The sequence below is a fragment of the Patagioenas fasciata genome, chromosome 10, assembly GCF_037038585.1.
Source record: "Patagioenas fasciata isolate bPatFas1 chromosome 10, bPatFas1.hap1, whole genome shotgun sequence".
Taxonomy (NCBI): Eukaryota; Metazoa; Chordata; class Aves; order Columbiformes; family Columbidae; genus Patagioenas; species Patagioenas fasciata.
In genome coordinates, this window is record NC_092529.1 from 10,053,241 (window position 1) to 10,077,197 (window position 23,957).

Consider the following 23,957-nt stretch of genomic DNA (forward strand, 5'->3'; position numbering starts at 1 on the left):
CAGTCCCATAGACCTTGAAAATTCACCTGGACGATGCCCCGAGGAAGGGGACATAGGCTGGTCCTACTCTGAGCAGGAGGCAGAAGCGGGTAACTTTGGGGGTCACTTCTGACAAAAATTGGTCTATAAGCCTAAAAATCGTCTGTCTGTGGTATGACGCTTAAAAGCTCCAAGATTTGAGTCAATTACCAAAGAACAACTATCTAGAAACTAAACTCACACATAAATATGTGTGCACAGAACTTAACAGCGAGAAATCTGCTGCAGCCTGAGCTTCTTCTGTACCGTGTTCCACCACTAGTGCTGAACCTGCTCCAGCAGGTTGGCTTTGCTGGGCTTCCCGAACAACATGTTGCAACCAGACAGATCCTCCAACATAGCCCTCACAGTGCAAGGCTGTGGTGATTTGAAGGGTTATTTTGATATTAATTCACCTAATTTCCAATATTCAGGACAAGTACTAAAGTTTCCAGTAGAACACTGTTTTACAAACTATGTAGGGAGTAACAGCTGAAGAGTTAAACCAAGCATTAGCACACAAACTCGGGATCTGACACAGAATTTCACACGGTTACTCTCAGACAACAGAACTATTTTCAGAATATTTGGTTATCAGGAGAATACATGCATCATAATATCAATGCTTCTCCCACAATGGTGGAAAGCATGTCTGTTATGAATACGTACATGCACGCTAATAATTTCTGAAAATTCACACCACCACTGCCTGAGAATTTTACATTACCTGTGACATTTATCATACATTTGTTCTTACCTCCCTTTCCCACTAAGCAAAGCTTTTAACAGGCTTCTCTTACCTTTTTACTTCATCCCCCCTACTATTTTCTTGGTAGCAGTAACAAAGGAGTAAGAAATTACAGATTTCCCACACACAGAATGTTTCTTTCTTAAAATAGCTTTAGAAGAAACAACATGCCTAACGAGAACAGGCCAAAATGATGTCTTACAAAGAGATACACAAGTGTATAAGCCACATGTCACTTGATGGCCAAAAGCCTTTGTGACACTTATGAGCTCAGAATCTCCCTCTAGTCAGAATTTTAAAAAAAGACAGGAAAATGGCAAGGTGAGGTATGTTTGTTTTAAAAAGAGATAATAAATGGGACTGCAGAAAAGAACAAAAGAACGAGTGTTTATGGCTTGCTGCTCACTTCTCCAGATAAAATGAAAACGCACCGTGTTCTGGCTAATTCAATTTTTGCCCTGCTGCAATTCTTCCTTCTCTTCCTGTGCCCCATTAACTACAACTGAGATGCTCAATTTCAGGACACCCTGAAAGCCTGATGCTTATTTCTCTACATAAAATCCTCAAAATTCTTCATTATAATTTTGCTTAATGACCTAGACTTGTCAGTACTCTTGGACACCAACTATACTATAGCAGAAATGACACCGCACCAGAGCAACTGATTTCCAGTTACGTCCAGGGATACAGTTGTATTGGAGAAAGATATCAGGAACCATGGCTTCTTCATGATGAAAAAATTTATGGAATAATTCAAAGGAAAATTTTATTCTAGTCCATGTTAAAGACTGATATATTGAATGAAGTGCTCACTGGTTTTGCTCCCTGCAAAAAGGATTTTTAAAACTTCCTCAAGACAGAAAACAGTATTAGGCATGCAAGTACCCAACCTCTTCTCTTAATTTCATTGTGTCCTTGGCCTCAGTGTTTCTGTAGAGATACGTGTGTAATTAAGAACTTGTCCATTAAAGATTGTCACCCAGAGAGAAACTTTATAGAAACGCTGAATACAGTAAAGTTTAATGACCCAGCTAGTTAGTTATTCAGGGACATTGTAAGACTAATGTTTCAGTGTCTGGACAGCCATGTGGTACCTGCAGAATGGCAGCTCTTATCCCAGTCTATTTGCTCCAATGGCAGCAGTTAGAATAAAGTTACAGCTACAGGTTTTAGGCAGCAAAAACTTTGTGACAGTTAAATGGGTCTGACTGTCATTGTTGTTAGAGCAGAGAACAAGGGACTTTGTTTTACTGCAACATTAAATACGCTAGTACCAAGCACCAGCCAAGCCCAGCTATTTCATGACCAGGGCTCTTTTGACTCAACACAGATGACATAAGATGACAGAAAGTGATGTGTTAACACTAGATTTCACATAATTAATCATATGGGCAGCAGTGCTTGCCAGATAAACACTGGAGACAGGTACTGGAAGTTATGTCTGTAAAAACGTTTACTTCCCACCTTCTTTTACACTCAGCTAAAAGCCTGTCTGTAAATTTTGTCCCTGCAAATGTTTTGTAATAGCTAAGGGCACAGCGATCAATGTGATGTTGCCCTTCACAGTGCAGGGGAGAAGAGGACAAACAACTACCTGAAAAGAAAAATAATAAAAAAATACTGCTACCTGAGCTTTGGAATAAAACAAACCATGTTGCTTCTTGAGGAAGAGCAGCCAAATGCATTACTAGAGGTTGGTGAGCTTTTTATTCCTGACACATATTTCAAGCCCCTAAACAAATTTTCCAAATGTTTAGCTCATAAAGACTGGCTGGGGGACACACAAATAAGTAATATTACCTGTCACATACAACTCAGTCTAAGGCAATTTCACCAAGGCTCATCTCATGCATCCTGGAAGCACATGATAGTGTAGTTCTGACAGAAGCATTAGCTTGGCTGTCAGTAAACAAATGTGTCTTAGTAGTGCACGCAGCCTAGACATACCTCACCAACAGCCACTGTAATCAAGCTTTTTCCCTTTTTTTAAAAAGGTAAAGCTTACTTTAAAATAGCTAAACTAACTTAGCAGACAAAGAAATAGACACAAGTTCTGACTCTCAATTGCAAACCTATTGCAGCACTTCATAAGGCAGAAAATGCATGTAATATGCACTACGTAAAGAAAAGTATTCAATCCTTTGATTCCTGAAAGACACGCCAATGCTACAGGGTTGCAAGTAACTGCTTTAAGAACTCTAAGATAAACAGCACAAGTAGCTTAGGAAATATTTATCCATATGAAGTTCCAAGACAAGATTTGATCTTAGAGACAGATACTTGTTGTGTTTACATTTAGCATATGTAGCACAGTTCAGACAAGGCCTGCTCTAGTTGAAAGTTCATAATAAATCACAGTTTCCCGGTAATTTCAGAGAGAGAAGTCTACACTATCGTTTCCTTGACAGGCATGAGATAGCTCAAGCAAAGCAAATCTAAGCCTCCAGTACTGAAAGTGCCTGTATTACTTGCTTTGGAAGTTTAACAGCACTCTTGCAAACACTTCTGTACTCTGAATCAGGTGTCATTAAACAAATACAAAAAAAAAAGAGGTAGGATGCCAGAGAAACAGGCAGTGCATTCCTACCATGCAATACATACATCTAGTGAGAGCTGAAAAATACAGTCTGCTGCATTCAATTGGATTTTTTTTTCCTATTAAAAATACGAACCATTTGGGAAACATGAATTATTCAGTACAAAACAAACAGAATCAATCCATATTAATGTGCACTAAGCAGCAATTTATGATTCACAACACCATTTTCACTTATGGCACTCACAAGACACTCAATAATACATGAAGCTTTCCTAATGTTATTAGTATGACAACATATATCAATGAACTTTAAGTCATTCAAGTCAGTTGTTTTAAACCAGCTCTTGGGAACTGACAGAACTGTCAAAGCACAGCTATGAACTCACTCATCACTCCTTAAAATATTAATTAAACCAGTAACTGTAGCAGCTTCAAAAGCAGAAATCAAACCCAAAAAAAGTGAGTTCAGATATACCCAAAAAGAATGTGAAAGAAAAACTGCGTTTCCATTTGTAGACATGATAAACAACAGATATATTAAATCAAAGAGGTCAAAGGTAGATGTACACTCTATGCTTATAGTCCATTTAAATTCTGAATAGTTTTGCTTACCAGATTCATACTTCCTAGGCTGGTGAAACTATTGGGGCATTGAACAGTAAGCAAGACACATTTCACATAACACCAACTGCTTTAAAAAGAAAAAAAATACAAAACCTGCTTTGATACATTCTTTTTACACGGATCGAATATCATGAAAGGAGAGTCAGCAGCCAGTTACACAGACTTCTTTGATATAACATATCTAACAACTAAGTATAAAACTTACTGCATAAGTTGTATTTCTGAAACCTAGACAAAAACATGTAGTAACTTCCATGTGCATGAGCATTCTTCTTAATGATAAAGCTTCTGACCTCTTAAGGTTTGTGCAAGTTTCATAAAAGCTTCACACCAAAACCTAAAGCCAGCACTAAAAACATACTGCCATAAGAAAGTTCAAGTGTTTAAGATCAGACGGAGGAGGGAGGTTTTTCCCCCCTTGTTTAATTTTAAAGCTCCCTAAGACTATTTCATTGTCTAACATTACAATTACCTTGCAATGAAAGCATTAAAACCCTATGCATATAAACTAACATACACTGCTATTCACATGATCAGCCTCAAAACAAGAAAGGTATGCTGGAAGAAGATGCAGAGTAGCTGCTATTTTCCAGCAAAAGAAATTAAGAGCAATTATTCTAAAAAGAAATAAAAATTTTGGAGCATAACATCTTCAACAAATTATTAGAGACAGAGGATATATGTTATTAGTTATGAACAGTTGTTTGTAATTTTAAAGTAATTTTTTCCATGAGGAAAAAAAAAACTTGAGTTGAACAACTAAAAGCAAGCAAAGGTTGTTTGTGTAAGTACTCAGTCAAGGTGGCTGGCTAGCCCTATAAAACAGTATTTGTCAGAGTCTAAGCATTCAAGCCCAAAACAATGACTTCTTAACTTTTACCTGTTCCCAAACTGATGTCAGTCCTATAAAAATTACTGTCAAATTTGAAACACTTAAAAATTCAGGAACTCCTCTCCCTAGTTCAGCTCTCACCAGCAATTTCTAGTTATGTCCATTGCTGCTTATATTTCAACAGCATCAGTGGAGCACAGCAATGGAGAGGCCACTCAATCAGAAGAAGTATAAAAATAAACTTATTGTCAGAACTCTTGTCCTGAACACCTCACAAGTCCTGCTGAGCTCTGTTTAATGCCTGGCAGATAAAGCAAGGAATCGCAGTATTGTGTTCCTCAAGTGAGCCAACACACATTAATCACTACAAGAGGAGGAATTGTTGGTCTTAGAACCTGCGGTAGCTAAAAATGCGATACAAGTTAAGAAGACAGAAGTCAAAACATTTCAAATTCTAAAAACATTTAACTATTAGAAACAAACAGCAACCTCTAGAGAGAAATGCATCCTGAACAATAGAAAAAACAAGTTTAATACCTTCCTTGGGATGACCTTTCCCTACTCTAGCTCAGTACCGCTGTGAACTAACTTAAACCTGGAACTATGAACCTGCACCATGAACGTGAGCTACGAGGAATCTGAACTGTGAACCCATTCTAGCACGCTTTCATTCTCAACATCCATTACATATGACAACATATGTACAAGGTTATGACAACAAATATATGTAAAATGTGTGATTCAGGGTCAGTGGCAGAAAAACAGGTCTTTCATATCCTGAGCAACAATTCAAACAAGTCTGTTTATTCCTGGCTAAACCCCCACCTCTGTTCCACACCGCCTGCAAAGGCAGTCTCATGCAAGCTTCAAGCTTATATTTGGCTTGCCAGCGACATTCAACATATTAAGGTTCATATGGATTACATTTTGCGGTGATCAAATCTTTGAGAATGCAAAGCATTTCCTACCAGCAGGCATGAGAAAGACAACCTGATTTTTCATTTCATCAATGAAACCCACACAGATAAGACCTTATTAAATACCAGTTTAAGAATGTAAACTTCATTAACCATGAAATTAATATCACTGCAGAACACAAAAATGCACACTGTGTATTTGTGCAAATCAGCTCCTTACAAATTTAATTATAAAACACTAGTCAAGATCACATTCATTATGCAGTTTACAGTTAAACAACAGCCTAGCTAACAGTCCAGAAGTTAGTTCTAATTAAACACAGCTTCAGAGTTTCTGGATAATTTATCATTTTAATAGTTTCCAAATGTCAACATAACTTACCCTTTTTCCTAAACATTTCATAATGTGAATGACATGCGTAATTATACTTAGAACAATCTTATTATCTGGAGCATAATTATACCCAGCAATCAGCTGAGCAATAAGAAAATGTAATACGTTCTGAGCCAACAAGACAGAGAAGGGCATCAGACAACTGTTAATGAAAAGAGCAACTTACTTGCAGATTACAGATCATCTGCCTAAACTGATACCTTATCCTTTTTCCCTTAACTTTTATTGGCATGGCATTTCAAGAATAGCTGCTTCATTTAGTGACATTAAAGTAATAATTACCTGGCTCTAGTAGGATATTAGGTCACCCAATAAAGTCCACATTCAACAAAGAAACAGGCATCTTGCAAGCAGTTTTAATTTAAAAAAAAAAAAAAAAAAAAAGAAACAACAACAAGGAAATGTAGTTTAAGCAGGACTAAACATTACGAAAACATGTTTCTCTGATGGTCAGTAAATGCAGAGATACATACTTAACTATGCTATAAAACAAGATTAGTCTTCTGTTTTCAATATAGGAAACAATTCCAAAATTGTTATTCCTAAATTCATTTCAGGTTATTTGCTTCACCTAAATGGCCAGCCTAGCTGTTCCCAATACTATTATACCTGCCTTTATACAACATGAAGTTTGTCAGCAAGATTTGTCTTTCTCTGCAGAGCTCAAAATGGATAGAATTTATTCCAACTCTGCATTTTATATATTAAAGAGTACTACAGTATCAGCACAGTAAATTAAAGCAGTTTACTTAGCTAATTTACCCATGCGGATGCATTTTTTTTTCCTGCTATGCTCCTCGTGCATCTCTCATTTTTGTATCAAACACAAATAAGGATGTCTCAGAGACACTGAAAAGACTGATGATTTATTTAAAACAAACAAGAAACAGCCATGTAACACAGAGGCAAGCGATACTTCACCATCTGGGGATAACAAAACACTTGGTCATTGTAAGGTATAATTTACTTGGCCATGACCGAAGTGACCTAACAGGCTTTTCTGATTCCAGGAGCCACAAGCAGACACTTAACCTGCAGAATAAGGCTCATTCTTTACTATAGCCCACTACGATACTGACCATTACTAATTACCATGGATTGGACCCGAAGGAACAAGAGGTTAAAACACCTTCCTTCTACTCACATCACCTCATCCTGTTTCCTCCTTGGCCTCCAGCCAGCCAGCCAAACCTGCAGACTGACTGTCAAATCATTATTTGCTTTACACAGATGACACCGAACCAAACCCCACCTCTGAGGCTGGCGGTGCTGCCCGGCCAGGCGGCTGCCGGAGCGCTGCCCGGAGCTGTCCAGGGTGCTCCCCGGGGCCGCCCCCCTGCAGGCTGGCTCATGACAAAGCGCTATTTCCAGTTTCTGGATTTATTGCACCTCCTTTTTAAAAATTTATTCTCTGCTCCTACCCCAGATCTTGCCTTTCAATGCAGTTCAGTAGCTTATCTTCTTAGTCTTCCTCTACCCTAAGAGTGACTCATTCCCACCGCTGTGATACCAGAAAGTGGTCCTTAAAGTCATTACAGACTGCATAATATACCAGGCAATCCCCAAATACACACTGGAATGCAAGCTCTGCATATATCTGGCAACTCACCATGAGCTCGCACTGGCAGAGAGTTCTAGGAAAAATAATTAAGTGCATTTCACAAAGTGTGATCCACTGTTTAAGTACAATACTGTCCATATTTTCATAAATATGAAATGTCCTATTTGTGATTTAAAGCTTCTATAGGGGAGAAGTTTTAAAATCAGCCACACAAATAACATTTTCCAAGGTGGTCTTCGGCAATTCACATGAACACGTACTGCGTCACTCGGAGCAAATACATGCAAGGATGGGATATTATCAAGTCAGCATAGTATCAAGTATTTTAAAATAATGCCTTCTATTAATAAACACCACCTTGCTAGCAGGCCACTGCCATACATCTTAGGAAATTTCACTGCTGATGTTATGAGGTATCAAAGCCATCTCCCCACCACTTTCACATTTTTAAAATCTGCTCAAGCAGAAAGAAAATTGCTATGGAAAACAACTTTGTATCTAATAGTTTTCTTTAAGCTGACTTTTTTTTAAGGCTACTGGAATTATTTTTAATTCATTCTCAAGTCCCTGCTCTCCAGAACATTATCCCTCACAATAATACTTCCTTACCTTGATGAAAACATTAAATCATTCCTCTGAAAAGCATATTGTTGTTAAAGCCTTTTGAATTTTACTAAACTACCTACTAAGACAGCTCATTATATTTAGAAGCATTCATCTTCCTTGCATGACTTATCAGGTGGGAAAACCTTGCTGTAAACTGACATTAAGGATACAGTTTTTAAGGTCCTTCCTTTAAGGCACTATAAGTGAAGAGATTACTCCTTTTTTTTCCCCCAGCTGTAACCCTCAAAAAACCCTCAAGAGCAAACCCACACACTCACTTATTCACCACATTTGCACCCAATAATTTCACTCTTGCTAACAGAGAAGTTTCTACCCTTCCCAATCTCAGTACAGACACAAATTGTAATAAAGTCATAAAAAGGTAACAGACCGACACACTCTGGTCTCCTTTACAGCATATTTATATTTTCCTCACAGACAGACACAAACCTTTTACCTGCAGAGGACCAAATGACTCCTCTATTTAAATAATTCTTCAATGTAACTCACATCTAATTTCTCAGCCATTCCTAGGTATCCCAAAGCAAACACAGCCACAGTCTGATACGGTGCCAATGTTCTGACAAACAAGTCTAGTAAATAAACTACATATTCAAGATGAAGTACTTGAAACAGTTTGTGTCAGTCAGGGTAAAGGGACAGGCAATGGGTTTTTTTCCACATTCTCCTTTCTACAGGTTTGGCCAATAAAGCCAGTATGATTTATAACTGCATCTACATTGTACATGTGTGGGAATACTGTGCAAACACCACTCTCTAATCATTCATTACCAACAAAAGCCTAACCAGAGAATGCTTAAAGGGTGCTTGAGATTATAGACAAAACACATAATATCATACAAAAATATTTAAAGCCAGCTTTGTGGCATTAGTAAAAAAAAAAAAAAAAAAAAATCAATTGCATGCACACAAAAATGCCACCAAAAATGCCCAAACCAAACCAACAACAAACCCCCAAAACAGAACAAAAAACACTTAAGAAGTAAAGCTGCCATTTTACATCAAAATCCCCATGAAATAAGATACAAGCATTATAGTGGCAAACTTTAAAAAAAAAATATTATCTTTCCCTTACTAACCTGAAGCATAAACATACATCTCTCCCATCAAGGGAAACCCATTAAGACTTCCTCTTATGAAGTGACTTGGCTTAAATAAACTTTGATAGAAAATAATGCATACTCAGGCAGGAGGGACAAGAAGAAAATTAAGCAACAGGCTTCAAAAACACAGGCTAACAGACTTGAGAAGTGGCCAGAACCAAAAAGGGCTGCCAGTCCACGCAGACTTGCCAAGAAGAGGTAGTTTTTAATCAGTAAGCTCCCTTCGACAGGTAGCTAGAGCCCATGGTTAGGAGAGAAGCACCAGAAGTTGTCTCGTCTGACTTTAATATGAATTTTGATGCACAGTATTAGGTACAGTCACTCCTGATTCAGATATCAGAAAAGGGTCTTAGTTCTGTAGCGCACAAATGCTTTACACGAAGAGAAGGATGAGATTTGAAATCAGAGTGATGAAGCAGTGGATTTCGGAGGCCTTAAACAACTTATGGCAATAAAAACAAATGCAGACTTCTATTCTTTGGTTAAGGGGGTTAGGAAAACTCCTGTATAAAGTTAAGATACATGATAACTAGCTAAAGCATCTTCTACAATAAAAAGATTAGGGGGTTATGACAGATTGGATATTTCAATCTGGAAATCACTCATTTAAAAGGCTACCATGAGGTAAAAGAGTAACTTAAACTGTTCTTCATTCCACGTGTGACAGAACAAGGCAAGAACTACAAAAAACAGGAAACTTCAGATTTAATCTCAAATGATCGTTCTGTCAGCTCAACGTGAGAAATTCTCTGTTCCTGACATGTCTTGGTTGTGCCAATTCAGCAGCGGGGGCACACACCAGGTAGGCTGATCATGTAATTGGGGTAAAAACTTTTATTTGAAGTATTAGAAGATAGTCGCGGCAATGCAGTTTCCGTGCTGCCTGAGAATCACCACATCTTCAACAAATTAAAAACCTGACACTTAACCACATTTTAGCCCTTAAAATACAAAGTTTAGCTGATGTAATCAGCACATCAGTCAATAGCATAACTTTACAGCAATTGAGTAGGTGCACACACAAGGAAGTAGTAAACTCAAGTGTCAGATCTTAAACAATTTTGCTTTAAGAACAGTCCTTCAGTCATTTGTAGATAAGCACATACCAATGAGGCACAGAAAAGGTCCTCGTCGTCCTCCTCCTCTTACAGCTAGTTACGATGATCAGAAAAAAAAATTGTTTCATTGAATACAAGCATGATAGGATTTATCTAGAAAACAGCAAGTCTCAGTCAGCCTTTGATTTAGCCACTTAACAAAAATTCTTACTCTTTACCTGTGAAATCCAATATTTTTCAAAGGAAACAGCCTCTGTGCATAAAAAGCAATTGTACAATGTATCGCTGTTGCTATTACTTTAGTTTCTTTTCCTACAGAGAGTTCTGCATAATAATTACAAGCAAAGTATTGAAGTGTCATCTTCAAGTGTTCCCTTTAAAAAAAAAAAAAAAAAAAAGGCAGGTGACTTGCCCTTTATAAGCTGTATAAATTGTGTTCCAAAGAGACACCCACCCGACCTGAGAGCAGAGCCACCTCCTCAGCAGTCCCTGCCTGCAGCCACTGGCTTCTCCCACAGCGCTACCAGCTCTGCTGTGCCCGATGGTCAGAGGACCTGAACACAGAAATACTCTGACTTAAAAATAACTACATCTCCCTGTTCATTTTTGTATCGGTTCTGTGATCCAGCTCCAGGAGTTGTGTCATCCCTCCTGCCACAGCAGCTCCAGGACAGGAACAACTGTGTTGATGCCGAGGGACTGCTGAGGAGAGGTCATGCTCTCCCTCCCGTTCTCAGCCACAAGTTCCTGCTTCTCTGTCACAACAGACCTGCCACATGGATCACAAGAAGTCCTACTTGTTGAGGCAACTTTTAAAGGTTTTGGAACAACATACCAGATGTTTTCATTATGATATAAAAAGGATTGAAACAGAGAAAACTCACAGACAGAACAGAATCACCCCTTCCAGCACAGCACTTAACTACGAGAGAACTGCTATTTCACTGGTGTAACTGCTCCATTTGGTGGGGCCACCTTCTCCTCCTGCTAGGGGAGAGACCCAAAATAAAGGCTATCAAAACTAGGACAAACATACTATCCTTCTGTTTTTAACTGTAAGCAATTGCAAGTATGACAAGTTGTTACTTTTTTTGCTCTTATCTCCTTTGGAAAAAGATTCCTTTTCTCACCAGTACCATTTCAAGGACTGGCTTCCTTCCTTTCACTCCATTCTTCCACAATTACAAGCACTTCATTGACAGCATCCTTCTAATAGCTCATGGTTTAGAAAATATTTAACGAAAGTCAGGAAGGGCAGCCAACAACCAGGCTTTTATTTTCTTAGTACATACTCTTTGTATTCACTTTTTCTTGTCTTCACTGAGTATTGCAGTGTTACTGTAAAATGCATAAAAATAAGTGATACCATTTCCAGAAAAAAAGACACCATCCTGACAAATAACATCTGCAGTTTTTCATCATTTGATGGACAATCCACAAGAACTGTCTATTTGTATCTCCTCATTCTAAAACCAACAATGCATACACATAATCTCCTTAAAGAGAGGTACTTTTGTCTGGAAACAACTAAAACTTCTAATTATTCAGGATGCTCTGACTGACCACATGTTACAGCAGTGACTACTGTTGTCACTCAGTAACATAGCAATGACTGCTACATACTTAGTTTTCACAAGAGCAATGCAGTTGTTCACCATGAGTGAAGCACTAAGTTATGCAAATATAGCATGTTAGCAAACTTCTGACTTAACCGTAATAGTATGATGCTAGCATGAATGTGCAATTCTAACGTAAACAGGATCTTAGTCTTCAGATCAGTCAATTTGTAAAATACTTGTAGCTGATGCCCTGTTCTCCCTCCCCTGTATTTTGTTAAGAGCAACTTCATCGTTGGCTGAGTAATAGCACCGGGCTTCTACGCTCCTCAACAGAAAAGACGCAAAGTACAGTATGGGACAGAGAGAAAACTCTACCAGAGCTATTCCAGGTTTTTGTGATTCCCTCAGAGCAGGCAGGGTTGGAGACCCTACAGCCTCCAACCTTTTACCAAAATCAAACAAGCACCCTAACAAGTTACTGCTCACCAGCTGAGCTGCTGTAAACAGCCACATGAGCTCACTGCCAGCACCAACCCCAAGGTGCAGTACCTGCTCTAAGCACACGCAACACAGTGCCCTGGTTTAAACAAGCCTGTGTTACTTTGCTATTGATAATATGACACGGTACACCTGCAGTAAAACTGATACGGCCTAACCCTCTTCTTCTGTACATTCTAAACTCAAGCGATTACACACACGCCACCGCATCATGCTGGTTGTATGCCAGGCAGGCTACATGCCCACCCCCAAAAGTGATAAATTGGAAAGGAAAGCAAATTTCAAAAAGTGCATTTGCTTGAAGTACTTGAAACACAATCTCAGAACACTGTTCAGCCAAAACATGTGTCTTCAGAACCCAGCAGCCGTTCCTGGACGGCGCTAACGCCCCAAACAGCCCAGCCGGGGCACGGACCCCAGGGGTGCGGGGAACAGCGGCGCACCCCGCCCCGGGCAGCCGGGCCGTGTCCCGCAGCCTCACCTCACGGCCCCGCTCCAGCTCACCTGGCACCAGCCTCGGCCGCGCTCCCTGAAGCCGCCACGGCCCGGCCGGGAGCCCGGGACAGCACGGCGCTCCCCCCGGGCGGCCTCGGGACACAGCGGCGAGGTCGCAGCACAATTAACCAAGCCCGTGCCCGGCCGGCCGGCCGCAGCCCACCCTCTCCCGGCGCTGCCAGGCCGCGCGGCGCCGGTGAGGCCCGGAGGCCGCGGCCCGCCCCCGCTCCACTCACGCATGAGGGTGCTGAAGGCCACGACGCCCAGGAGCCCCTGCAGGAAGATGCCGAAGCTGTCCATGAGAGCCCCGTTCTCGCAGCCGCGGTCTCCCGGCCCCGCCGCCGCCCCCCCGCCCGGCTGCGGGGGGCCCTCGGTGAGGCCGAGGCTGCCGTTGGGCCGCGGCGCCCCCATGGCGAGGCCCGGCCAGCGCCCGCCTCAGCGGCGCATGGCGGCGGCGGCGACGTCGCGACCGGCGGGCGAGGCCGCGCCCCCCCGCCCGCTTCCTCACCGAGCCGCCCGCCCCGCCGCGTCACCGCCCGCGCCGCTCTCCCATTGGCCGGGCCCGGCGGAGCCGCTCCGCGTCTGTCCCTCAGCGGGGCCGGTCCTGCCCGCGCCGGGACCGGGCGCTGGGGAAGGACGGGAGGTGTCCGGCTGTCTGCCGTGGGCGGCGCCCCCTCCGGGGAAAACCAACACAGAGCCCAGAACAAGCAGTCCCACCAGAAAAGCGTTCCCGGGAGGAGAGCGGAGCTGGCGCGGGCTCCAGGCGCAGTAACTCCGCAGTCCCCGCGCTGACAGGAGCCGGCAGCAAGGCAGGGAGCTCCGAGCGCGCCTGGGCTTCCTTCACACCCTCACACTTGGAGCAGCCCCAAAACGCCATTTGGCTCCAGCATCCAAAGCAGCCCAAACCCCGGGCAGAACCGCTGCATCCGAGGTTGTGATCACCCAACAGCCGCAGCTCTGGCAAGTCTGACATCAAACTAGAAAGAAAAAAAATAGAAAAATTTGTCCTTTTAAAAGGGCAAGCAATGGCACAATGGATAAAACATAATACGTCAGCACTTCTATTTAGAAAATGCACCTTTTGAGCAGCGAGTCTGACTGATCCATCACATGGCATCCTCTTAATCACCAGGCAGAGCTGCTCTCAAGTTCAGGTTCTTAGTGCGGGATCCACCGAGGTCATGTTGCACTGCAGTTTTTTCTTACTCTGTTTATTGAATTTCTTTAAATAATTAAAATCCCAGTCTAAATATTAATTCACTTAGGAGTACAACCCAGGAAGTACAACATGTTTAAGCCTATCAGAAAACCAAGCAGAGCACATGAAGCAACAGTTGTTCAAATAACAACATTTGTTGCATTTATCTTACAAACCCACCTACATGACTGTACATTCTGGCAGGCGATACCGAACAGTACTGGCACACAGCAGTGTTTTCTCTGATATTTGGGCTGTGCCACAGACGTATAGAAGTTGCAGCTAGAAAAATAAATGCTCTCAGTTCTATGACTGACAGAGCACAATGCCCTGACCAGTGCCTCTGCAACCCAAGTCAGCACTCCTCTGTTTTGAGTTGCATCAAAATCAAGAGTTCAAGAATGCAAATAGTTCTCTAAAAGAAAGGGCAAGGATCAAAATAGGTTGCTTGTTCTCCCCCTTGCTCACAGGGATCACAGCCATCAAGCACCACACCTTAAACACAGGTCTGACCTATTTCCTTGTGACTCAGGAGTGGTTTTTCAGTTTCCACGGCTGCTGCTGAACATTCGATGTTCCACACATGTGCCCTGACCCGGGCACTTACATTGGTTAAAGATTTACTCAATATCTTCTATAGACAAAAATTCTGTTTCAGACATGAACCTGTAAAGACAACTTGAAGGGTTTATGCGTTGTGTTACTCCATATTCCATACATTAAATAATTCAGCCAAAAATACCTCTTCAAGGGTTTTCAGCTCCTTGTGACTCTGTAAGCCGTTTTGAAACCTGTGGTAGACAAGACGATGCTGCCTCCTGAAACGTGCTATTCACAAGCCTTCATATTTCTCGTGAATAGACAGTGCTCTGTGAAGGCAAGTAAAAGGTTTACCTTAAATTCTACATATTTATAGATGTCTAAAGACAGCACTAAACAAATCAGTTTCATCCCACTCCTATGCATTTTCTGCACCCAGTGTAAAATCAGCTCAAGACAACTGAAGCGCAGCCAAGCAATAAGTGCTCATTCAGGAGCACACGAGGACAGTATGTTGGAACACCAAGTAAGGAAACTTTGCAAGGCTGACCTGCTTCTGAAACATCTTGTGGACCTTCAAAATATTGAGAGAAAGTAAAGCCAGCTCTTTTTAAAATGTTGACTTGATGGTACAATGTAAAACTCTACAAAACCATCCAGAAGAAGCAGCAAGCAGCATCTGCAAGGTTTGCTTTGCACTGCACCAGGCAGCTCTTTATGTTCAAAGAAAGCAGTAAAAGAAAATTACCTCAATTCACAGGTTCTGTCCCCAGCTCCCATTTGTTAGCTCCAGCATCCTGTGAAACACAAAATCTGTCACCTCAGCAGAAGGCTCAGAGACGTAGGATTCCTGCATTTGAGGGGACTCTGTACAACCAATCTCTTAACACGAAGCCCGTGCGAGTGATATTCACGTGGTCTGCAGTTACCTTTTATGCAAGTAATGGAACACGCTCTACAGTTTTCCCCACAGGTTTGCAAGATGGAAAACTCCTCATGGTAAGCAGCAGTATTTATCATTATATTAACACCAAAGCCATCAATAACAGTTTAAGTATCTTTTTTAATTTTCTTACAACCACTTAAAACTGTCATATACCACAAACTTATGTACACTATTTACAGACAAAACAAGCAAAATATCCATCCAAAATATTTTTTAAAAAATCTTCTGATTAAATTGTTACAGCTGCTCAAACAATGGTGGGACTTAATAGGCATATTTTCTTGTGCATGTTTCTCTTCCATGTAGTACTTCAGTCTCACTGCATATATATATATATATTTAAAAGTTAAAGAAAGATAAAACAACAAAGATAAAACAACAAGAAGAAGGGACACAACACAATATGCATTTAAATCTTTGTTTAAGAACAAGCAGCTAATTAAAAAAGGCAAAATACAGGAAAAGTGCATCAGTTCCAATGAGTTAGTAAAAGAAAGAGGCCCACAGATGGAGAGCAGGTACCCTTTAGGGTAGAGTCTCCTAGAAGGCCTCTGATTGTCTATAAAGATTATTTAAAATTTATTTTAGACAGAAATTTATAAAAACTAAACAAAGACATGAAAGAGCAGAGGAGAAACATGACACCTCCAGATTTTTTTTTTTTTTTCCACAAGGTTTCTTGGAAACTGGTGTTCAACAACTTCTAGAGCGGGCAAGAATTCATTTGTGCCCGGACCTCATTGTTCATTGACACAACTGGAGTGAGCTGTCCCCGGGTCCCGAGCAGAAGGCCTGTTCCTCCTGAACTGTGCAAGGCCAGAGGGCGTTCCCTGGGCTCTGTGCCCGTGGTTGTGCTAAGTCAGTTAGACCTACTGCCTCCGAACTTTGTCAGTGCAAGACCTGCTCGCTTCCATGGCTTAAAGCTGAGCCAAACACCGCTGGCTTTGCACCTAACAGAATAACTTTGTCTTCTCACCAAAATGTCCATCTGTATGTCTGGTGCATTTCAGAACAACAGCTGCGACCTTAAGGAAGCTAGAAATGTCCATGGAGACAAAGTGTCACTAACCTTAACTCATTTTTTGCTGTATTTCATACAGATTATTATTATTCTTATTTTAGAACACATACGAATAAAAGAGGCTGTTGTATCTGGTGTTTTCAAGTCCCCTTCTAGTCCTTTACCCAAAAGGCTGCCTCTGAAAACAAGGCTACGTGCATGTTTGGGGAAGGTTGGCAGCACCCTGCCATGGGGGCTCAGTTCAGCACAACGTCCCTTTAAAACGGAGCCTTCAGCCAACACTTGAAGTCTCCAGACAGAGCCTGTGTCTTGTGCTTAGTTACTTTTAGATAATTTGAGCTCACAGTAGGCAGTAACCAGTCTGCCACTGTGTAATTGGTTAAAGAGCAGTTTTGTAGAGGATCACGGTATTTTTGGCTTTCCGGTAAGGCTACTTCATCTATTAACTTCTCCTCTAACAACAGATTTGGTCCAAAGGTATCCAGTCTCCAGTTTGAGCTTGGTAGTTTTGAAGCCTGTTCCATTACATTCAAAAAATCTCACAAGCCACTTTGCCTTTTGCTAACAACATACCAAGTCTTTGTAGTTTATACAGAACAATGGAGTGCTCAGTCCAATCAACTGTAAATATATTTACACTTCTGTGGACCTAGCAGCTAAATACTCCTTCCCTCCTTTAAAGCATCATTGGAATCAAGATCAAACGCTAGCAAATCCTAAAACAACGACAAAATACTGCTCAAAGTTGTGACAAGAGAAAAATCTTAACAACCACTCGCGACTCTGCATGTACTGTTTCCCTTAATCCCAGGAGAGACTGCAAACACTCCTGGAATCTGCCTTTTATTTCATTCCTCAAAGAGCAACTTTCAGAAATGTTTAGCATTAGGAAAAAAAGAAAGTAGTCTTCATTCACCAAGACCAGTGTTGTACCTCTCCTCTTCTGGAAGGATTGCTTTCAGTTTAGGACGGACTGCAAGCTGCTCGTGCTTTGGGCGATAGTTCTACCACATTAACCTTCCATGACATTTTTGGAGGTCAAATACTTCTCTATTATGGCCTCCTCGTGCTGGTGCAGAAAGCACGTGATAGTAACTCACCAAAATCTTTCTGCCTCACAGGACTAAGCTTAGCACAGAACCGGTCCCACCTGGAGGCACCACCAGGTTTCTAAAGCTATGATGTGCAAAACCAAGACTGTACAATGCATCTGAAAATAAGACAAGCAAGAATACAAACCCTCAATGGGTCAGCCAAGGGAAATTTCTTTTACCATCCACATCGACAGTACACGAGGCCCCATGGAGGGTTTGTTTTCTTGTACTGAAGACATTCGTGCAAGACACCACTGTCTTTCTCCCAGACTTCAGCTTTGTCATATCTTACGGTGAATGGATGTGGTACAGTACAGCACAAATCCCTGAAGCCTAAATTACTGCAGTCCCAGCAACTCCTGCTGGTGACACATTGGTATTGCGCAAAGCCAAGGTTCAGTCATCGGCTACCCAAAATCCAGTTTCGAAGAATCAGAACAACTAAAACAGCACATGAGCTGATTTCAAGTCATGTTGGAATACGATAAACAAATATAAGTGCAGTTGTGTCATCTGCCATGCACAGAGAAACTTGAAAAGGAGTCAGGTAGAAACACCATCCATCAAGACAAAGCCCCAATTATCCCTTTTAAATCCAGCAATAAAACAGAGTGCATTTTTTTCCAGGAAACAGAGTGTACAGTACCCGTGTGCAGCATAAAAACATTTCACAAATAATGAAAACATCCCTTTTGAAAATCTCAACAAAAAAAGATCCCATTGGGACCAGACTGTCAGTGCCTCCCAAAACAAGGCAGAAAAATCCAGCCTATAAAACATGCCAAAGGTGACCAGTAAGTATCGCATTAACCTCTGAAACCGCTGACTGCTTTGTTTACTGAGAAAAAGAAGTATGACATTTGTATTCAAAACCCTAGGTGCTGTGTTAACAGGCTCACTAAATTACCCTTTAGGCTCTGGTCTCTCTTGACAACTACTTGAAAAGACATCTACCTGTCCATGGGGAAAGGTGGAAGCAACATCTCTTAGTTAGGCAGGTCGATTCTGCTGGGCATCAGTGCAATAGATTTCTGGAAACCCTGAAGAATGACCAATATGATCCAAAAGCATCATCATCTAGTCCAGCAGTTCTCTGCTCGTCAAATTCCTCAAGACAAGATGCTGACAGCAAAGCAGCAATGTTCCTTCCAAAAATGTTTCCAGGCTTATCACTGAGCTTGTCCTAAAGGAATGGAGTACAGGCAGATATCTTAAGCACAACATGAAGAGCCAAAATGTCATTTTTTGGCTATGTATCTGGTGTGGAGAAGAAGGGGCACTTTGATTTCAATTCAGTTCTTTTCAGACTCTGTCTAGAACTTGGGAGAAAAAATTGTCCTAGCTACACACTGCCCTCCCTCCCTCAAGAATACTCAGCTAGTAAACTGTCTGACATCTAGGTTTTGACTCTGGAATGAAAAAAAAAAAAAAATCTCATTTTAGCACTTTCATAAATAGCTTTGCCTTGACTAGGCAGTTATTCTAAGGGGCAAAAGAAATATGCCCCAGTTATTTTGCTTTGCTTACTCTACAGTTTTCATTGGAGGTAGCTCCCCCATGCAAACTCAGCTGTGTTTACAGACAACCTCCTGGCTGCATCCTGCAGCTCACAGCATCAGAATGACCCATCACATCAGGCCTAAGAGACGCTGGAACTGATCTGCTTGTTATCAGAAACCAGCAAATGCATCTTTCCTGTACAAATTCCTGCAGTGAGCACCTTCCTACCTCAAATGCCTTAGTGTGCCAGGGGCTTTCTGCAAAAATGTATTTGAGCAGAGGATAAAGGACCAGGGCTGCACACAGAGCTCCTGCCTGTGCTCCTCCAAATACTTTGAGAACAGGCAGAGTGAATGAATGCTAGTCACCTGAAACCTAATGCTTATTTGATGCAGATCTTGAGCTTGATGCAAGTTTCCCACATCTTTAATGGAAAGTAAGGTAAGCTCTGTTAGTTGAAGAGTAAAGCACAGGTCTACAACAAGTGGCTGACTGGGTTTTATTGCCCTGGAAAATTAAAATCAGCAGTTCATACTGCTGTGGGTCTACTGATGGAACTAGATGTCCCTCCGGTTCTCTTCCTTTAAAAAAGCAACAACCCCCCACCCCCCCCAATTTTCATCAAGTCTGATCCTGAGCAGCTATAAATAGTTAAAAAGTCATGCTCACAAGATGTTGCCAGTATGCAAACACTGGCAAAGCCAAGTTGCAGTCCTCTATTGATGGCAGATTTCTTAGTTATCTAAAAAGACAGTCAGGTAGCAAAGCAAAAGTCTGCTGACAGGTCTGTGTGCATGGCCCAATTGTTTGCTATAAGCAAAAGGAAATGACTTCACACAACTGAAACAACAAAAATACCCCACATAAATTTTATCTGACAACCACAATATAGAAAATGCAGAGGCACTTTCTCTTTCCTTTTTCTTTTTTTTTTTTTTTCCTACAGCCTGTCTGTAAGAGAAGTGCAAAATAATTAAGTTTTCTGACATCTGAGAAAAACAAAACAGCCAGGTCAAACCTACACAGGTTTCAGCTAAAGCTTTGGAGCAGCAGCTCTGGATGCTGACACTGGTTGGTACTCCTGACATCCTAGAAGAGAGACACTGCTGTGCAGCTACAGACCATTTGTCCAGAAGAAGTAGTTCCCTCCTTTGTTAGTTCATCACTTCTACTGTTCAGGCTACAGAGGTAGTAAAACCAAACCAAAACAAAAACCCAACAACAATGAAACAAACCCCAAAATAAACAAACAAACAAAAAAACCAAAAGGAACCACACTCCTGCTATACTGTACATTCAGAACCCCTTGGCCACATTGTTGTCCTAACAATGAACAAATTCATTAAAAAACTCAACATTAACACACGAATGTGCAAAGAGCACATTCCAAAGCCAGTGCTGTGGTAAAGCAAGTGTTCATCCACAGGGAGGGAAAGGGATTCTGTGAATCACCAGGAACAGAGAAAGGTTATTTCTGGCAGCTTACATGCTAACGTAAACAGGATCCGTTTCTCCTTTTAAAGTTCCGTGCCAACAGAACTATTGAAATGTCATTTCCCACCAGAGGAGACTTTAATCATTAAAAAACACGTTAAAAAAAGGGAACCATAGAGCAAGAGACTATTGTGTTCCCGAGCTGGCAGCTGGTAGAGTAGCCCCTTATGTTTGCATTGGCATTTTGCTCCAGATGTTGTCATCTTTTTGTCAAAGTGAAAAACCGAGGCTGACAGATGCTCTTAGGTCACCAGGGCCCCAGTTTAACTTCATTTGGCTTTCCTTGCTAGAGAGAAAGGAGCATGTTTTTGTAGTTGTGCTTCAAAGGTCCACTTCAATTTGGCTGCTCCTCAGTTAGCAAACTGCTGGTAAAAGGCAAGTTTGACCCTCTCGATGTGATGGCAAAGTTTAATAGCTGGCCCAAGCTTCAAGTCCATGCACTCCTGAACGGTGGGCAGGGTCAGCAGCAGCAGTGCCTGGCCATCGATCTCCTGTCAGAAGACAAAAACTCCAGAGTGACTTTGCATTTTGATTTTCCTGACTCCTTCAGCTTTGACTTGCTGTAATTTCAAATTCATGACCGTTTGTGAATTAGCCATTTCTTTCATGCCACTCCAGGCAGATTAACAAGAAAAAGCTCTCTTTCTCACAACAAAGTAACTCCTTTCTTAAAACGTCAGCTCAAATTCACTGACTACGAGACGGAACCTCATGAGACGCTATTTTAAAAAAAGAAAATCTAATGCAGAAAGCCACTTTACCTAACCTCTGCATCTTTCTAGAGAAACAGAGGTTCTACAAGGAAAAGTGCATCTTCTGGAACATCTATCAGAAGCCATGCTCATCACCAGTTCCAGTAATACAGTTTTGAATAGATTATTTTTTATATAATGGCAAATTTTATCCAAGATGCAAGCACTATGTTACTTCAACACAAAAATGTTCACTTGTGCAGCTGTACAACACAGCTAGTACAGCTAATACATCTGCAGCTAGTTTGCAGAATGGAAAACATTTATTGTTTGGAAAAGTCAACACAAGGGGCAAAACTGTATCTCCAAGGAAACAGGCTCCTGCCTTCACGCTGCTTGGCTGCAGGTATTCTCTGTAGTTTTGGGATTCGGATGTCCCAGAGACAAAAACATTCTCCACTGAGTACTAAGAAACCTGAAGAACTCTGGCCATTCCCTTAACCCTCCTCGCCCAAATTGTGGAAGGTTGTGCATGTGTTTGTTTCCTCAAAACCCTATTATAAAATCTAAACGAGCTTATTTTTGTGATTCATTAGAGGATAAGAAGCAAAGTGACAGATTTAACATTTTAACAGACAGAAAATAATACCTGATCAAGGAAAATCCTTGCCAGTGGTGCACAGTCAGTGGATTTGAGGAATCGCACGACGTCAGCCACGCTCCACTCCAGAGGGTTACTGTCCAGCTGCAGCTTTTCAGCAGCTTCCATCTTCATGTCCTAGTCAAGGCACCCAGCACAAAAAGAATTCCCAGAATGTTACATATGCAATGGATCAACACTCCTGTTTATTTCCCCACACTCAAACATTCAGCTGCCAAACAAAGCTGTAATGAGAGCTCAAATTGTAGAGGTTTCTTGGTCAGCAGAGACGTGCAGAACAACACTGTGTTAGGGTGGAGGCTATAGCAATATTATAGATCTCTCAGCAAGCGGGAGTCTAAACCCAGGATTTGGTTGACACCGCGTCGCTGCTCAGGTTGAACGAAGAGTAGTGCTCACAGCTGGGAAGTGTAAAGTTCACCATTCTGTTTACAGCTTTCTGTTTAGTCTTTATTACAGTTCTGTAATGCGACTGTAATAAAAATAATGATTTTTGATTACTCTGTAGTGTCTTCACAATGCCCTTTATGGCGTAACAGAGTATTTAATGAGAATACACATATGACGTTTCATTCTCCCAAGATATTTGTGCCTGCCTAACAGCAAGCAAGCAGGCACACAAAACTACATTGGAAGTTACCTTTGGTGAAGGAGGTTTATTTTCATCATCAGAAAAGGAAAAGGTCCTGAACTTCCTCTTCCGCTTGTCTCGGTCCTGAGCCAGGGAATGAGACAGTTCACTCTGTGTAGGAGAGGATGACAGCGATTTCTTCTCCGATACCTCTGATTCCTCAAGCAACTCATCTTGGTGCTCTGAGGTACTATCCTCCGTCAGAGATTCTTCATCTACCTCGTCCTGGTCATCGTCCTCTTCTCCTCCACTGCCCTGAAGAGGCAGAAAAAAGAGTGATGAAATTAAAAATAAAAATAGGAAGTTAGGACAATAGCTACAATTGCCACTGATTTGTCAGTTGCAATTTGAGGCTACAAGGAACTAACAGTTTATTGTTTGAACTGAAGCTGGTCAAAGATTGGGTACTGTATCAAAGTTGTAGGAAGTCTCATACCTGGGGAGATCCAGCTGGAGTGTTATCCACTGAAGCAGAAGAACGTTTTTTCTTATGAACAAAAAAATGTTTTCGTCTCTTCCGTCTTTTATTTGGCTTCTTCATGGCTACTTCCAGGTTACTGTGGCCACCCGGAGGCCTACCTATGCGCTTGTTTTTCCGCTTTCCATAATAGTGTGCTACCAGAACAGAAGAAAAGAGCACCGTTTTGAAACGCACCTTCAGTGTCACTAGTTATATGTTTGTCCGTCATCAGGGCTGGAAAATCAGTAGGACATTTCCCAACAGGAATCCCAATTATGCAAGACTTCAAAATGAGTATGTCTATATTTTCCTCTTCAAGTTGGTGTAAAGAAGAATTACTAATCAATTTTATTTGCCCTATAAAGCTTTACTTCCTCTGTCTCTGAGAAGCCCCAAATGATCAGATTTCAGACAAAAATCATCAGCCCTAGAGTTGATCCAATTTCACGGTGCTTTTTGTAATGTTTTGTAGTTTATACACATGGCCTCAATGCACTGTTCTCACAGTGTCAAATGGTTAGTTTTAAAAAGATTAAAAACCTAAAAAGCTACGAAAAGAGCTTGAAGGTATATTATTTTGTTCCACAACAAACTGCTAAAAGCAATTACAATGCCATTTAAATTACAATATTGGAGTCAGCTCTTGTCCCAAAAGTTGTCTTAGGAAGATAAAGCTTTAAGCACAGAATAAAAAGCTAAGCCACGGTTCTACCACTTAATATAGAATTAATTTTTTCTCCCATGCAC

At 41.3% G+C, this 23,957-nt stretch overlaps 2 protein-coding genes across 2 annotated transcripts in view; both read right to left on the reverse strand.

Annotated features, from left to right (window-relative positions):
• LOC136105745 (musculoskeletal embryonic nuclear protein 1) overlaps positions 1 to 13,421 on the reverse strand; it is a 42,664-nt gene extending 29,243 nt beyond the window's left edge. The window contains exon 1 of the mRNA XM_065845543.2: positions 13,210 to 13,421. Within this exon, the coding sequence (XP_065701615.1) occupies positions 13,210 to 13,384 (175 nt within the window). The 5' untranslated portion in view covers positions 13,385 to 13,421. The remainder of the gene's footprint in view (positions 1 to 13,209) is intronic.
• A 2,333-nt stretch (positions 13,422 to 15,754) lies between these two features.
• SFMBT1 (Scm like with four mbt domains 1) overlaps positions 15,755 to 23,957 on the reverse strand; it is a 77,915-nt gene continuing 69,712 nt past the window's right edge. The window contains exons 18-21 of the mRNA XM_065845897.2: positions 23,187 to 23,365; positions 22,760 to 23,005; positions 22,108 to 22,236; positions 15,755 to 21,257 (exon numbers count right to left, since the gene is read on the reverse strand). Coding sequence (XP_065701969.1) covers positions 21,117 to 21,257; positions 22,108 to 22,236; positions 22,760 to 23,005; positions 23,187 to 23,365 — 695 coding nt within the window. The 3' untranslated portion in view covers positions 15,755 to 21,116. The remainder of the gene's footprint in view (positions 21,258 to 22,107; positions 22,237 to 22,759; positions 23,006 to 23,186; positions 23,366 to 23,957) is intronic.